Source organism: Pygoscelis adeliae, unplaced genomic scaffold, assembly GCF_000699105.1.
Source record: "Pygoscelis adeliae isolate BGI_AS28 unplaced genomic scaffold, ASM69910v1 Scaffold98, whole genome shotgun sequence".
NCBI classification, from domain to species: Eukaryota; Metazoa; Chordata; class Aves; order Sphenisciformes; family Spheniscidae; genus Pygoscelis; species Pygoscelis adeliae.
In genome coordinates this window covers 5,609,762-5,625,084 of record NW_008825547.1, presented here as the reverse complement: position 1 = coordinate 5,625,084, position 15,323 = coordinate 5,609,762, and the positions used below count along the sequence as shown (strand labels likewise).

Genomic DNA, 15,323 nt, shown 5'->3' with positions numbered 1-15,323 from the left:
GACCTGTTGGAGCGGGTCCAGAGGAGGGCCACGAAAATGATCAGGGGGATGGAACACCTCTCCTATGAAGGAAGGCTGAAAGAGTTGGTGTTGTTCAGCCTGAAGAAGAAAAGGCTTCGGGGGGACCTTATTGCAGCCTTTCAATACTTAAAGGGGGCTTATAAGAAAGATGGGGAAAAACTTTTTAACAGGGCCTGTTGCGACAGGACAAGGGGGAATGGCTTTAAACTAAACAGGGGTAGATTTAGACTAGATAGAAGGAAGAAATTTTTGATGCTGAGGGTGGTGAAGCCCTGGAACGGGTTGCCCGGAGAGGTAGTGGATGCCCCATCCCTGGAAGCCTTCAAGGTCAGGTTGGACGGGGCTCTGAGCAACCCGATCTAGTTGAAGATGTCCCTGCCCACAGCAGGGGGGTTGGACTAGATGACCTTTAGAGGTCCCTTCCAACCCAAACTATTCTATGATTCTATGATTCTATGATTTGTAATGTTTGTTCAGCTATGCTTGAAGTGGGTTTTCTGTAGTGAGTCTTGAGCAGTCTGTCTTAAGAATATTTACTCTCAATAACTGAACATGAATATGTAAGTGTTGTAGCGCACAGACCAGCAGTAACTACACATTTAAGGCAATAGGAATTGTGTGAGCATAGCTGAGTAATGGCTACCTGGATTTAAACGTCCTCATACCTAATGTTTTCAAAAATAGCCATCTCTCACTTGCAAGATGCTTTTCCTGTCTTCTGTCTTTCTAAGTTCCACAAGAGAGAAAGAGCATTGGTCTCTTAGAGCTGCCACTTAGTTTATTATTCATATTCTTACTTCATCCCAGTGAGAAAAGAGGAACCTCTCTAGATGGAGAAGGTTGCATTATGCATTCTGTCCAATAAAACATAGGGCTTTATTATTGTTGTGTTCTGGTTTGTTAGATGTAATACAGCATATCAATGAGTTGCACTTGCCTAAAAATTGAGGACTTTTTTTAAAAGGGACATTATTTAAAAGAATTACTGTAATGAAAAACACATGCCATTTATACTTTTATAGGCAGAGTCTTGTTTATATCCTTACATTAGGAGAGCACATTAATGTGCTCACCTATAGCATGTATGGGAGAAAGGTCTTTCCTATGCTTGTACCTGCTCTGTTCTGTGAGGTGGCATTTCAGTTCACAGAAATAAGTTACTTTGCAGCACTAACGTTCATTTTTTAAACCTGACACTGCAGTCGTCGTGACTATGCCTGTACTGCTAAATAACACCTGTTCAGGGACCGTTATCTGGCCCTGAAGCAAAGTGGCCCGGCCTGATCCTGTCGACACTAGATACCACCTGTCCTTCAAGTCTCCTTCAGGCCCGGTGTGGTACCCCTGAGGCTCTAACATATAACTATCATTGTATGTGCGTGTGCTCAAAATGTTCACGGTAATACGAAAGCACATTGCAGCTTACCAAAACAGTGCTTTTGCAGCATGAAAATAAAATTGCGGTTGCATGTCTTGGGTTTGATATGCTGACATGTTTGAGGATACTACAGCTGCTAGCACAGTTTTGGAGAACTGAGAAGGGTGGTGGGAGCCAAGTCTTGTCATTCTTGTTCATACTGCCCTTTTGGGAATGGTCCTTAATGCCTCCAAACCCCAAATCTGAATCTGACCATTATGGCAGAGCATGCTAGTTGGCACAGGACAAAATCATGCCAGCAGGTTACTGAGTAATCAAGCAGTGCGGATGATCGGAGCATGAGTTTCCTCCGTGACTCCTGTTATGTAGCCAGGTAGATGTCTGTTAAACACTTCCATGGCTTCCAGTGGCTAAAGAGTGCAGGATTTGGGCATGTATGTTTATCTGGGTATGTACATACTCTGTTCAGTTCTCCACCTGAGACCATTAACTTTGATTTAATTATTCCTGATTTCCACTGCTGACTGAAAAGTCAAAACTCCCGTTTTGTCATGCTTAATCCATGATAACGGGAAGACCACCCCTTTTTTCAGCTCAAAGTTATGGGGCTGCGCATGGCCTCATAGACATACCCAATCTGTGCTCCATGGTCTGGAAGGTCCGTTCATCTCACCCGTAAAACATTTCCAGGGATATATTCTTTAGAAAGCCTTTGTGCCTCTCTGCCCACTGCTGCGGTCTCTGCCAGGACCCCGCAGCCTCCCACACAGCTGGTACGTGGGGCTGCAGAGGAGGGGGGTCCCTCAGCAGGCAGAGGAGCTGCAAAGGCAGAGAGGATGGGTGTCACTGAGGTACTGCACAGTCAACACACCCAACTCTTTGGTAAAGAGGAAGTCTTTCCAAAATTGCATACGCTATCCAGGACTGTAATTAAGAAATTAAAAGGAAAATGAACAGTTAGCAAACGAGGGGAAAAAAAATCTTCGCTGTCTCTGTTACCACACTTAATTTGTGAGGGAAGACAGCTAAATTAAGTCTGACTTCTTGAGCAGATCTTCATGCACACAGCTGTTAATTTGGGATGAAGGAATGCATTTTGTGTGAACTCCATAGCCTTCTTTATTTTAATTATTTTTTAAAAACTTTTCTACTAATTTTTCTTTTGAATTCACAACATGCTTCTGTTTCTTTCATGGAACAATACGAGCACTTTCTAGTGGCCAAAAATAATATGCCTAAATTCCAGTGGATTTTAACCAATGACTGCTCAGTCCAGCGGATAAAGTGTCTGCCTTATATTTCAAAGTACAAAGTTCAAATTTTGTAGGTACTTGTAACTTTATTTTTGAATTTTAACTGGCCAGATTCTCAGTTTGGATAAATCAGCAGAGCTCCACTGATGTTAGGGGAACTATGCCAAGCTGCATTAGCTTAGTATCTGGCTTCACAACTTTTTTTCTCTTTGTATTGAATTCAGCCTTCAGTACTCATGCACTAATAATTTGTTTGAAGTCTGTAACTAAATTTTTTTTCTTTTATTGTAAGTAAAAATATAGTCTGTCAATTTGGGAAAATGAGTAGGCTCTGTGAAGGGAAGGTTGTGGGCATAAAAAGATATTAAAGCTGGACTTCCCCGATTTAGACTTCTACTGAAGTCGGTGGAAATGTTGACAGAGTAGAGAATGAGCAAAATCATATGTACAGGATTTCTTGAGCTTTTCCTCATTTATCTTCTTTGTTTCTCTGGCAGTGAGTTTGTGAGTTTGAATTTAGGCTTGAGAACTTATGCTTTTATTTATCACGTAAAAACTAGATCTGCATCTAAAAACTAGACCTGGATCTATTATTTCTGAGAAGATTTTCATACATATTTCTATATTTCCATATATTTTTCAAACACCATTTGACTGGTACTGCATAGAACAGTGTGATTTTTCACATGGTTTATATTAGCTTAGCTCACATTTATCCAACTTCATGAACAGATTCAGTTTGTTGTAGTTGGATTAAATTTAGTGCGAACATAATGAGATAGCCATGAAAACAAGGTATTTTTAAGCCAAGAAAGCCAAATTTCTCCTCATTTACCTCCTGTGGAAAGCCATTAACTTTCATGAGTAGAAGGGATGGCAGAAATTGGCCTTGCATACTGTGGAAATCACTGCAATGCTTTGGCCTACCCCTTTCCTCAAGCTTAACATGGTTAAGGACACACGAGATGACAAATCAAATCAATATTTCGACAATGGATTCATTGGCTCACAAGTTGCAAATCTTCCACTTAATCGAAGCCATTGTAAAGTCCACAAAACTCCCAGCAAGCATCATACTTCTCGATAGTTGTAGAACCATTGAAGATGGGAAAGTATGAGGATATGAGAAAGTGAAGTCCATCATGACACTCTCTCTGCAGCAGTTAGACAATAACAACATGAAAAGAACTGCAGATAAATGCTCCGGTGCTCCAGAAGTGGTGAAGTCACGGAGGTTTTTTACCCCTCAGGATGAATACCATCCAAGTCTCCCATACTGCAAGTAGATGAAAATGTAATGGGTAATAAAAGAAGAATGGAAACACATTTAAAAAAGGCTCTAACTGTAAAAATTAACAAAAGAAAAAACATTGCCTTAAGATACAATGACCACATTTCCTTCCCCTTAAGCTAGGACAGGTGCATGTGACGTTATGGGATTTCCCATACTCAGCTCTATGAAAGTCCCTCGGCAAGCGCTGCTCCGTCAGTCACAACTGCTCTTTCAGGAGTGCTGTGAGAAACGGGGAGAGCGGCTGCAATCTGCAGCATCATTTCTAGAGCTGCCTGGGAATTTTGTGCCACGAATTGTTGTGTTTACTGAATCATTACAACCTATTTATGGGAAAGGCTTGAATGTAATCCCCATTTGAAAAAGAAAAAAAAAATCCCCTCCCCGCCTTTTCAACTTGCTGAAATATCCTGCTTTAGGTTTCCAAAATAAGAGGTTGCCTTTGGAGGTTGTAAAAAAATCTTTCAAAAGTTTTGGAGGTTTTGAAATCTAAGTAACTTCCTGTTGAAAAAGAAGTGGAAAACATCCAGAGAAAAGGCATTATCAGAATAAAACATGTTCTTTGATCCAACGAAAGCATTTTTGATTGTTGATCTGTGAAAATTTTCAAAAAATTTGTTTTTCCTCCCTTTGTAGGAGGGGAAAATATTTTGAAAGCTCAAAACTTCTGGCAATTGAATAAAAATGTTCCCTTATTACTCTAATCACATCCTGAGAAGTCCCAAAAAAAGGCTCCATTTAGCTGAAGGTTTCTCAGTTCTCAGATTTCTAAGTACAAATAAAGATAATACAGACATTCTGCTGGACAGACCGTGAGGAGGTGCCTTTACTGGGAGACACAGTGGGCTGCAATCCCTTCTTCAGCCATCTATCACACCCGGAGCTTCCTGTTACATGGCTGAGACCATCCAAGCAAAGCTCTCCCTTGCTTCCCCTCTGCATTCACACAATGAACCCAACATTTAGCCCTGAAATATTGGCAGTTTCCCTGTAGATACTGAGACATGTAGAAGGCCAGGATGTCCACCTGCTCTGCCTCATGTAGGTGGCCACCCGATGGCCACACATTTTGGTGGAAACGCCACTGTCCAAAGTTTGCAGATATTTCTCTCAGATTTTACGCTGGAAGGCTTGCTTTGGTCTTCAGGATGTTATGTTGGAAAACTGACTTTTGTTTTGCTCAGACATGCTATGTATTCCATGACGTCGTGGTATTTGTAGTATGTCATGAACTTTAACAAGACAGACAGAACACAGTCAGACAACAGTTTCACCACTGTTTCTTGGGTTTACGTTTGTTTATTTTTAATCTCTTTTATGTCTGAAATCTGCCCTCAACAAAACAAAGCACTTTCATCAGGCCAAGCCTTAAAAAAAAAATACACTGTCACAGAAATATTCTTATGCTATTGGTGATTAATATGTATACAGTGTTAGTTTAGTGCCATCAAGTGACCAAAAATGTGAAACAGCACTTCTATTTTGGGGTTTTTTTTACAGATTTTTTTTTAATCTAAGGAAAGCTGACCTGTTATCTTTTTGATATAAGTACAGGGAAGTAGCTTCACAGGCTTTTGACGGTCTACTTCTAGGGCATTTCTAATAAGAATCCCAAAGTTAGCTTCAAAATTTCTTGCATACATTGATAAATCAAGACCTCCTCTGTTTTCTCAGTTTATAAAGTCTGAAGAACTTCACTCACCTCTCTGGCTGAAACTTTTGCTGTATAGAATTCAATAGCAGGTCTCACCTAGGTGAAAATTCATAACAATTTTTGTCACGTGGTGGTATCCTAAGGCTCTGATAGAGGTTTTTTTAATGAAGGGCATCATAAACTGGGTGTATAAATCCTTATTTTGTTTTCTGAAATGCAGAAGCTAGCTCTGTCAGAAACAAGCATCCTAAATGGATTGAAATGGATGCATCAAGGAAAACGTTTAGGTTTTAGTATGTCCTTATTATATGATCAAACATTGGATAAGCAAGCATAGGTAATGTAAACTTCTAAGAAAACATTTCTACAAAGTATTTTTCCAGATTTTATCTATTTAAAATATATGTAAATTAATTCCAAAACACCCATTAATGTAGTAGCTAAATACAAGTTAAGTTTCTGATTTGTTAGGGTGGAACCAACCTCAGAAGTGCCATTCTCTGAGGTGACGTGAGCGCGATTCCTCCCGAGTCTGTCGTACTGATTTTCCACCAGCAGCCGGAGCTGTGCATCAGCCGCCAGGTGAACGTCAGCCCTGCGAACTGGGAGAAAGGCAAACACAAACACTTCATAAACCACACTTGAGAGCGAAGGGAGAGGTTGGCAGAGCTGAGCATCCGCGGACAGGACACTGAAGACAAGCATTTTAAAAATCCCAGGTCATGCCTCGGTGAGTAATAAGCAAGCTTCAAGAACAGTGGTCAGCCAGGGCTTGCTGTGGTCGAGAGCAGAGTGGAGTATCACTACGAGTCATGCTTGTTACATGGTAGTCCCAAAAGCAGAAATAATAGGTGATTTTGTAGAAGTCTTCCCTTGACAGTTCCCCACGTCTCCCCCTTTACAAATTAATCCCTATATCATGTGTAGACAGTTAGCGCTTGTGGTTATAGCTTCTGGTGAAATATAAGGAAGAACAAACCTTTGTGGTGTTGCTATTTCACAAGAGCCTGTGGTTTACAGTTGGATCTATTTTGTGAAAAGCCTGCAAGAATTGAAACCTCTGCACATACCCCCTAGCTTTTAAAGTAGTTTCATGTGTTGGCTGGGAGTGTCCTAAGTGCACTGGGAGCTGTGTAATCAGTATTCCTATGTTTAGACACTATGTGTATTTAAATGTGTGGTAACTTCCTGTCTTTTCATTATACTTCCTCCTGCTTTGTTTCTCACTTTCCTATGAAGTTATAAAAATTTATAATTTAAAAACTATTTGCTTCTTAATAAAGTTTTTTCATGTCTCTAGGAAAAGGTTGTGGAGAAAAGAGTTGCTACATATCTGGAGACATGTGACAGTGACAAGAGCACAGCTAGCAGCAGAGATCAGCCAGAGAAACATCTGTACCAGTTGCAGAGAGATATGCATTTTCTGGCAAAAACTGAAAAACCTTTTTGAAGAGACAAATTCACTTAAACATCACTCCTAAATTGCAAGGTTTCAAATTCTGGAAGGGTTTGGATACTGCTGTAGTGATTCACTGAGAAGCAGTGGTCAGAGTAGAGGAAAACTTGAATGTCAACCTAATGCCGTCAGTAATTTACAGGTACAATTTTACCTTGTCCGTCATAACATTTCTTTTTGCTAATGGCACCTGCTTATGGTCTCAATAACTTAATATAGACCTTTGGGGTCTTGCTGGTTTCCTTGACTTTCTTATGTTCCACTCGCCATCAACATCAACAACTAATGTAGTTCTATTGTAATTGATTTAGTGTCATGGACCACAATATCCTGCTACATATTATACACACACAACCAAAAGATGCTCCCTTTCCCAAAGAATTTACTGTTTACTTACACAAAAAGGTAACAAATCCTTAGTCAGTGAAAGGAAAATAACCAGAGTCAAAACCATCCCACTCCCAGGTACAGCTGGCTAGAAGAATGCATCCCGCTTGTTGGACACACGTGGTGATCCATGTAGTGATGATAAACCATACTCCCAGCTTTTTTTTCCTTCTGTTCCCTTCTTCCCAAACCACCACAGCTCATTGCTTAACTTGTCGACCAAAGTGCTGCACCTTTTAATGCCTGACCATTAGAGTGGCTGAGCACACAGGCACCTTTGAAGCAACAGATTTCAGGTTCAAAACCACAGAAGAAGAGTAGGTGTCTTTTGGTTTAGAATTAAAAATTCTTAGTTACTTGAAATATCCCATTGCAGCATATGAACTTCAATATTTACTACCCAAGAATGACAAGCCAAATACTGTTTCAGTGCCTAAACCATCTTTCCAATATCCTTTTGAAAGAAGTGATCAGGTACCTTGAAGTTGAACCGCTTCTTCTATTAATGGTCTTTCCCTTTAGGAATTTTTTAAAAATGTTTAGATATTGGAAGGCATACAGCATGAGGAGCTGTTCAATTTATTTTCTGCATATTGCTGAGTGATGTAGTCCTAAGTAGCTTCTCACACCCTATTTTGTTCCAATTCTTGGAACAGAAGGCTATCGAAGTCAGGCTATTAGAATGAGGCAGCAATATCAAATACTGATTTTTTCTCTTTCATATCACACCAAGTGGGAACTCTATATGTGATACTGTAAAAATTACCATATGCTTGTAAGTACTGAGCAGAAGCGCTAGCTTGGTTTTGGAAATTTTTCAGAGCACACAAGAACCTAGAATTTCACCTCTGCTCCTGAATTAAAAGCAGTCCTCTTAAAATGCAAAAGACTGCTTTTCCTCTCTCCTTCTAAACAGTCAGCTGATAGTGGCTACGTTTCCACCACTATTAAAAGCACAACTTACAAAGCAGCTATAAGAGCAGCAGCTTTATGTCGGGTGAACTTTCCCTCCACAATGCTCCCTGATGGACAGCCAGTCCAGGCATGCCTGATCATTATAACCCATGAGATCAGCATGGCCACAGAGATTTTGACATGCTTAAAATGTGCTGGAAGTTACTCCTGCATGTGTGTGATATGGCAATAGGTGAGTTTAATCTTTGGGGCAATTTTGGGGTTGCTGCTAACAAATAATGTAACATAATCCATGACTTCTATTTGAAAAGCACCTCCTGGCACATGGCTCATTTTACCCAGCTGTAGTTACCTTAAAATTGAGTGTTTAATTTAAGACAGTCATCTGGACTCTCTTCATAGTGAACGGAGATCCTACAGGAAGCAATTCATTCTCCTTAGGGGTGATGTCTGAGACAAGAACAGTGAATCACCCACCTCTCTCCATGATGTACAGTAGAAACGTGGAAGACTATCTCAGACTAGAGGCTTAACTTACATATTTGGCTAAATTTAGGTGAGAAGAATCCATCCTTAGTGCCTCAAGTACAATTATTTCCTGAAGAAATTATGTTCTAAACAATCGCTCTGAATAGAAGAGTTGTTTGTGTTCATTTGTCACTTCTCCAGCTGCTCTGAAATAAAATACAGCTCTATTGACTGGTGACAGAGGAGACAGCATTTTCCAGTTAAGAAAAAATCTGGCTTGCATTCAGAAATGGGTTCATAGGACATCCGTATTACACATCATGCAAAATGTGTCAGGTTTTCTAGATGGGAATGAAGAAGGAAGGGCCTTGTTGTTTGTTCTTCAACATAGGGTAAGCAGTCTAATTTGTTTATTCAGGCTTTGGCTGAGCTGATCTTGTATCTCCCCTGTTCACCACACAGTATTAGCTTATTAGAACTCATGTTATCATAGGTTTGCTCTTTATCTTTGCTGTACTGGGTTCTGATTTATGGAAAGCAGGATACAGTCAACTAGTAATTTAGAATATGTATCAAAGAAATATTACATGCTTGCACATATGTCTAAAAATCAATCTAAATTATGGATTTGTTTTACTGAACTAAAATGGAAGCGTGAATATTATTCTATCACAGCTCTTCTTTGCAGCAAGAATGCTGTTGGATACAGAGTAGAAGTAGTTAATGAATAAATGGCCTAACAAAGCTAGGACTATTACGTATGGAAAAAATATAGGCATTTAAAATATTCTTAGCTGAAATTTTTAAAAAGTTTTAAAGGCAACCTATCTAAGCAAATTAAACAGTCTAGTCCTGCATCTCAGTTCTTCTTTTGCTTTCTTTTCCCTCCCCCACATCTAAGCAAACCACCCCCTGCCAGGGAAGGTACTTCCTAGCAGAACGCTGAACCTGTTGACCAAAAAAGGGAGACTTGTGATTTTAGCATTTACAGAGTAGGATTTAAACTTCCCTTTGCCATAGAGTTTTATACATATATTTTCTTAAACATATAGTCACATGCACTTGCTCACAAGCAAAGAAATAAAACAATGTATGAATCTGCGAACTAATGTTCTGCCAACAAATCAACTTTGCCCATACAAAAATAGGGAAAACCCAACGACATTACAAGTTACTTTTTAAATTTCCATTTAAGTGATATATTATGGTTGTGGATGAAATGGAAATCAGAGTTTAATCTGTAAGGCTGTATCTGCATACTACTTTTGCATAATGTATCTGTCCTCAATAGATGTTCTCTCCCTCCCCTTGACTTTTTGGGTTTTCTCTCACCATCACTATCCATATTTATTTTCAGTACTACTATATGAAATACAGCTCCATTGCCCTGTGGACTATATGCATCAAGTTCACTAAAAGGCCATTCCTTCAAACGCTGGCTATACAGGGAAATGATTCAACTGCTCATCCACTTTTCAAATTAACATTTGTGGTACCGTATTTAGTAGGATACAGCAGAGCAGAGTGACTCTTATGCATCTAATGACATGAAGGATGTATGGGTGTTGGCAGGGAGCCAAGTCATCAGCTTCATAAAGTAGCTGGGACACCGAAGGTGTGAGGAGGGATCTTACTCGATGAACATAATCAGCCATTTTTTCCAGTAGAGTTAGCATGAATTCTAAATCTGTTTTAATAAAGTAAATATACTCTTTTCTGTTAAAATTTTGTCTCTGATCTTTAAATCTTACATGCCTTTAAAGAGACCATGTTAGTATTCCCCAGCAGTGCAGATATATAAAAGTGTACTGCATTATTTCTGGATTACCATACGCCCTGCACTATTTTAGGAGTCCTCTTCAGGACAGTTCCATAATGAAGTGCAGGGATCTGTCTGAGCAGTGTATACCAAATGCGAGGCTGAGAATCCAGCCCTCAAATTCTGCATGGCTTAACTTATGAAAAAGAGCTGTTAGTAATGTTAGCAAAGGAACAGAGAGGCCTAAAGGAGATGTATTAACTACCTAATCCTTCAATGAGTACTAAAATCAAAACAATTTATAGTCAAGTACTGCATTTAATCATGGGTGTAGTTCAGAGGGATTTCACTAGAAACATTACTTTGACATAAAATTGTCAATTTAAATTGCTGTGTAAAATAATTGTACAAATTCTCTCTTCCTTGCCTTCACTTACAGAACAGCTTTAATTGCTGACACTGCAGATCTCCCTCTAGGATTGTTTTGCTGCAGGTAGAATGGTAAATTATGCATTTGTTTATTGACAAAAATTGGTTTAATTAAAATTGATTTTAAATCAGTTAAACACGAACTTCTTTGTGTACACATATAAATTGATTTACAACTAGCTCAAAAAAACTTAGAATTTAGTAAGAATAAGCTGATTACAAACTAGTTTAAATGTATTCACAATGGAGATTGCAATGGTACGATTAGGGTAAACTTTATATGATTATTTTTAAATTAGTGGAATTTCTGCATGTACCTCCAAGTCATCAATCAGATCAGGGCAATAGGTAAGCCATGGCACATCTAATTGTTGTTGTTGCTGCTGATGTTGTTGATTCTATTATTATTACTGTGGTAGAAGCAAGATGTACCAGTTAAGGATCTATTATTCTAGGCTATGAGTACACATACAATGAAAAGATAGCGTATGCCACAAAGAACTTAGGGCTAGCACCTGCTTTGCAGAATTTAGCCTGCTCTAAACTTTTGCTGAAAGCAAAACTATTTGTTTGTATCTTCAGAAAAATGCTAACTTTACAAAAGTGCAAACTTATTTTAAATAGCTTAAATGTCATTGGAAAACACTGACAGGTGACTATGGTACTGTCAATGAAAAAAATGCCCTTCTGTTTTCTGACTAGCTCTAATAACAATAAGTATTTTTTATTAGCTTTGCTTTTGGTTAATGTGTCATGGGTTGGCCATTGACATACCTTGCAGAATAAATACAGTACTGGATGAACCCTTGAAATACACTCAGGAGTCTTTTATGCTCCCAACAATTCAGTGGGAACTTCACCACTGACTTCAACAGTTGAGGTTTAAGCCTATTCTGAACATGTCTAAAAATTCTCCATATAATAGAACGGATTGACACAGAGCACTTGAGCATTGTATTTCATGAAGCTTTTTAGGTACCTGAAAGACAAAGCTTTACTGGATAAATACCCTGAAAAATATCTGCCAGACACCCACTATTGTAAAAACCTTCCCTAATAAAACTGTTGGCACAGTAAGTATAGTACTACACCTCAGACATGAATCTTGTATTCACAATGACATTAATGTATATATTGGGCAATATACATTCATATGTACTCCCCCATTCCTGAAAGAAAAATCTGTGTATATCTTTAAGCTTGTGCTGACATGTGGGCTTGAACTGAACCCTTTATTTAAGGTGGCACTACCGGTGTGAAAATACAATGGTTCTAGGTCTTGTCATTCTCATTCTTTCAATTATTCACTCTCCACCAGTTTCTTCAGGAAAAGGAAAATGAGCAGGGGTGTTTACCTGGAAAATACAAGCGAAGACAAGGACATCATTAGGAAGATGCTGGCACAAATCTAGAATGGAGGAAACTAGCCAGATTGACAGGATTATAACAGCACTTTGACAGCAGAAAGACTAATACCTCTATGGGGAGGACTGAGTTTTGGCCACTCTGTGACAAATACCGGGATTAATGGGACAGGTTTGTGGATGGCTTGGCAGAGGGTCTGAACTACTTGACCATGGGGTATTGTTCCATAATATTATTGGGAAGAAATGATGTCCATTCAACAAGGACAGGAAAGAGCATTTGAGGACAGTGACCCACAGACATGGGGAGGTGACCTTTTAACAACATTAGAAAGGGATTTTGAAAGAGGCCAGTTACAAAGAGCTAGAAATAAGGAATCTTAGAGAGGAAGAGAGAATAAAGAAGTAGGCATTAAGAGAGAAAAGATAATCATTAAGAACATCTTGGGATATTTGAAGTCAAATGCCAGGGATCTAGTGAACCTATGGAAAAAATATGGTTTTAGCAGCATCCCAGAGCTATGGTGGCACACTTCAGTGACAGTTGTCTATAAGCATGCTAAGGAAAATGGGCACAGGAAATCAGGGGAGCATGTTTCGTTTTGTTTTGAACCCAGGAAGAGACGAAAGAGACTGTTCTTGGCGAAAATGAAAAGGAGGAAGTAAAAGTATGTCATGATTGGGGTCTATTTTTCATAATAGACTATAGCTGTATTCAAAAGGAGAAGGTTAATGTTTTTTCTGACTTATTCTGAGCAACTAATGAAGGTATTCAAAAAGCTTGCCCATGAGATAACAGTGGATTTCAATCACTTTAATACCAGTTAGAAAAACAACACAGCAGGACATGAAAGATCCGTCCAGTCCTGTAATATTTTAGGGATGATCTTTTGCTTCACGGGACAGAGGAAGTTATAAGAGGCATTACCAACTGGAATTGCATGACAAGTAGGGAGGAGCTCATTTTGATTTTAAAGGCAGAAGGTAAACTGGGTGAAAGTGGTCATGACACGTTACCAAAATAGGCTTCCCTACTCTAAGAAAAAGAGGAAGAAAAAGCATGTCTGCATTGCCAACTGTGGATTGCATTGTTATGTAGAAATAGTTAAGCTAGCTTTAATCACGCTAGTCTGGGTACTAAAAGCAGGCTCATCATAACAGCGTGCCATTCTATATGAGTTAATTAACCTCCTTTCTGTATGGTCTAGGCCTGAGCTCAGTCATTTAAAGCTAACCTAGATTTTCTACAGAGAACAATAGACTCATTTTTAATTAAACATACAATAGCAAGCTATCTTGATGTGAACAAAAGGAAGCAGGGGAAGCTTAAGTAGACTGTGTTAACATCGCATTAAAAGCTCTTCAAAGATTTGAAAAAAAAAAGTCACAATAAGGGGATATACCTGAAGAGTAACATAAAAGAATATGAATAAAAGAATAAAATCACAAAGCCTACAGTACAAAATGAGTGACAGGTAAAAAGGGGTATAAAGGGCAACAAGAAAATGTTCTGGAAATATAGTAGAACTGCCCAGATACTTAGCTAAATTTATCTTACTGTAAAATTTAGAGAATGAATGGGTTAAAAACTATTTAGTGAGATCCCATAAGGATCTGTTGTCATTTCAGTTCTAATCAATATTTTCATCAGTGATCTGCAAGACCCAACAGAACACAGATGCATTTTTAAAATCTTGGTTTTCACCAACCTGGGAGCTAGAAGACAGAATCAGATTTCAAAACTAGTTTCATAACTTGGATAAATGTCTAAAGTTAGCAGGACGAAATCATCCAGGCTAAGGCAAAATATTACACCCGAGAAGAATTCAAACGTACAAAATAAAATGGGGAGAACTATGTGGCAATATGTTAGAAAAGGTTCTGAGCAGAAGTAAGTTTCTGTCACAAGAAGAAAAGCAAATTATTTCTGGGATCTACTTATAGAGGTTCCTCTTGTGTAATACATAGGACATAATTACTGCACTCTAGTTAGTGTTGATGCCTTAAGATAAAGACAAAAGTCATACTGGAAAGAAGTCAGAGTAAAACTGTAAGAATAAATCATTTATGAGTGCAGTCTATGAGGAAAGTGAACAAATTTTTTTAGTCTATGAGAAGGCGATATACGTATCTGCACATATAAACAATTGTATAAATAAATACATATATATTTACACACATGTATTTGTTAAAAATATGTGAACAACATAACAAATATTGTCCATTTCCACCGGCAGTATGACAAGGAATGCAGCAAAGAAAATTCAGGTTGGATATTGGACAAATACATGTTCATAAATGCTGTTACGTGTTTGTACAAGCTACATGCAAGTGTTGGTGCTTTTGCAAATCGATTAGACAAATAGTTCTTGTGGATGATATCACTGGTTTTCAAACTGTGATCTGTCACCTCCTTAGACTCTGTGAACTACTCCTAATAGGTCCCTGAAAGACAATTACCAAAAGCAAACCTCTTCTCAGTATATACAACACTTCTCATATTCATGTTTATGGGTCCACAAATTGAAAATGTTCCAGTAACACTGATCAACACATACCTGACTCAGCCTCAGCACAGAGATTAGACAATTTCGTGAGGCCTACAAGCCTGTAATTCTTTTTATTCCTATGTGAAAAATTACATCCCCTCTGTGAATCAATTTTTTTACTTACGAAAATGCAAATAGCAGTATTTTTCTACCTCCCAAGATGTCATGTCAGTAAACACATTATAAATTGTTCTGATACAATGGCAGTTATATGAACTAAAGTGTTTTATACGAACTATGGGATTTTATTTACCTCCCCCTTCCATAGAGGGTTTTTTTAGGTTTTGAACACCTGGCAGAACTTCACCTCCTGCCCGGGCAGCATCTGTCACACGCATTATGGGCAGAAGGAATCTCACTGCAATGGCATTATATTTACAATTTTTATTTAAATGCAAG

General features: G+C 38.6%; 1 protein-coding gene across 1 annotated transcript in view; it reads left to right on the top strand.

Annotated features, from left to right (window-relative positions):
• The first annotated feature begins 14,241 nt into the window (after positions 1–14,241).
• NSMAF (neutral sphingomyelinase (N-SMase) activation associated factor) overlaps positions 14,242–15,323 on the top strand; it is a 42,528-nt gene continuing 41,446 nt past the window's right edge. Inside the window, exon 1 of the mRNA XM_009332108.1 lies at positions 14,242–14,266. Coding sequence (XP_009330383.1) covers positions 14,242–14,266 — 25 coding nt within the window. The remainder of the gene's footprint in view (positions 14,267–15,323) is intronic.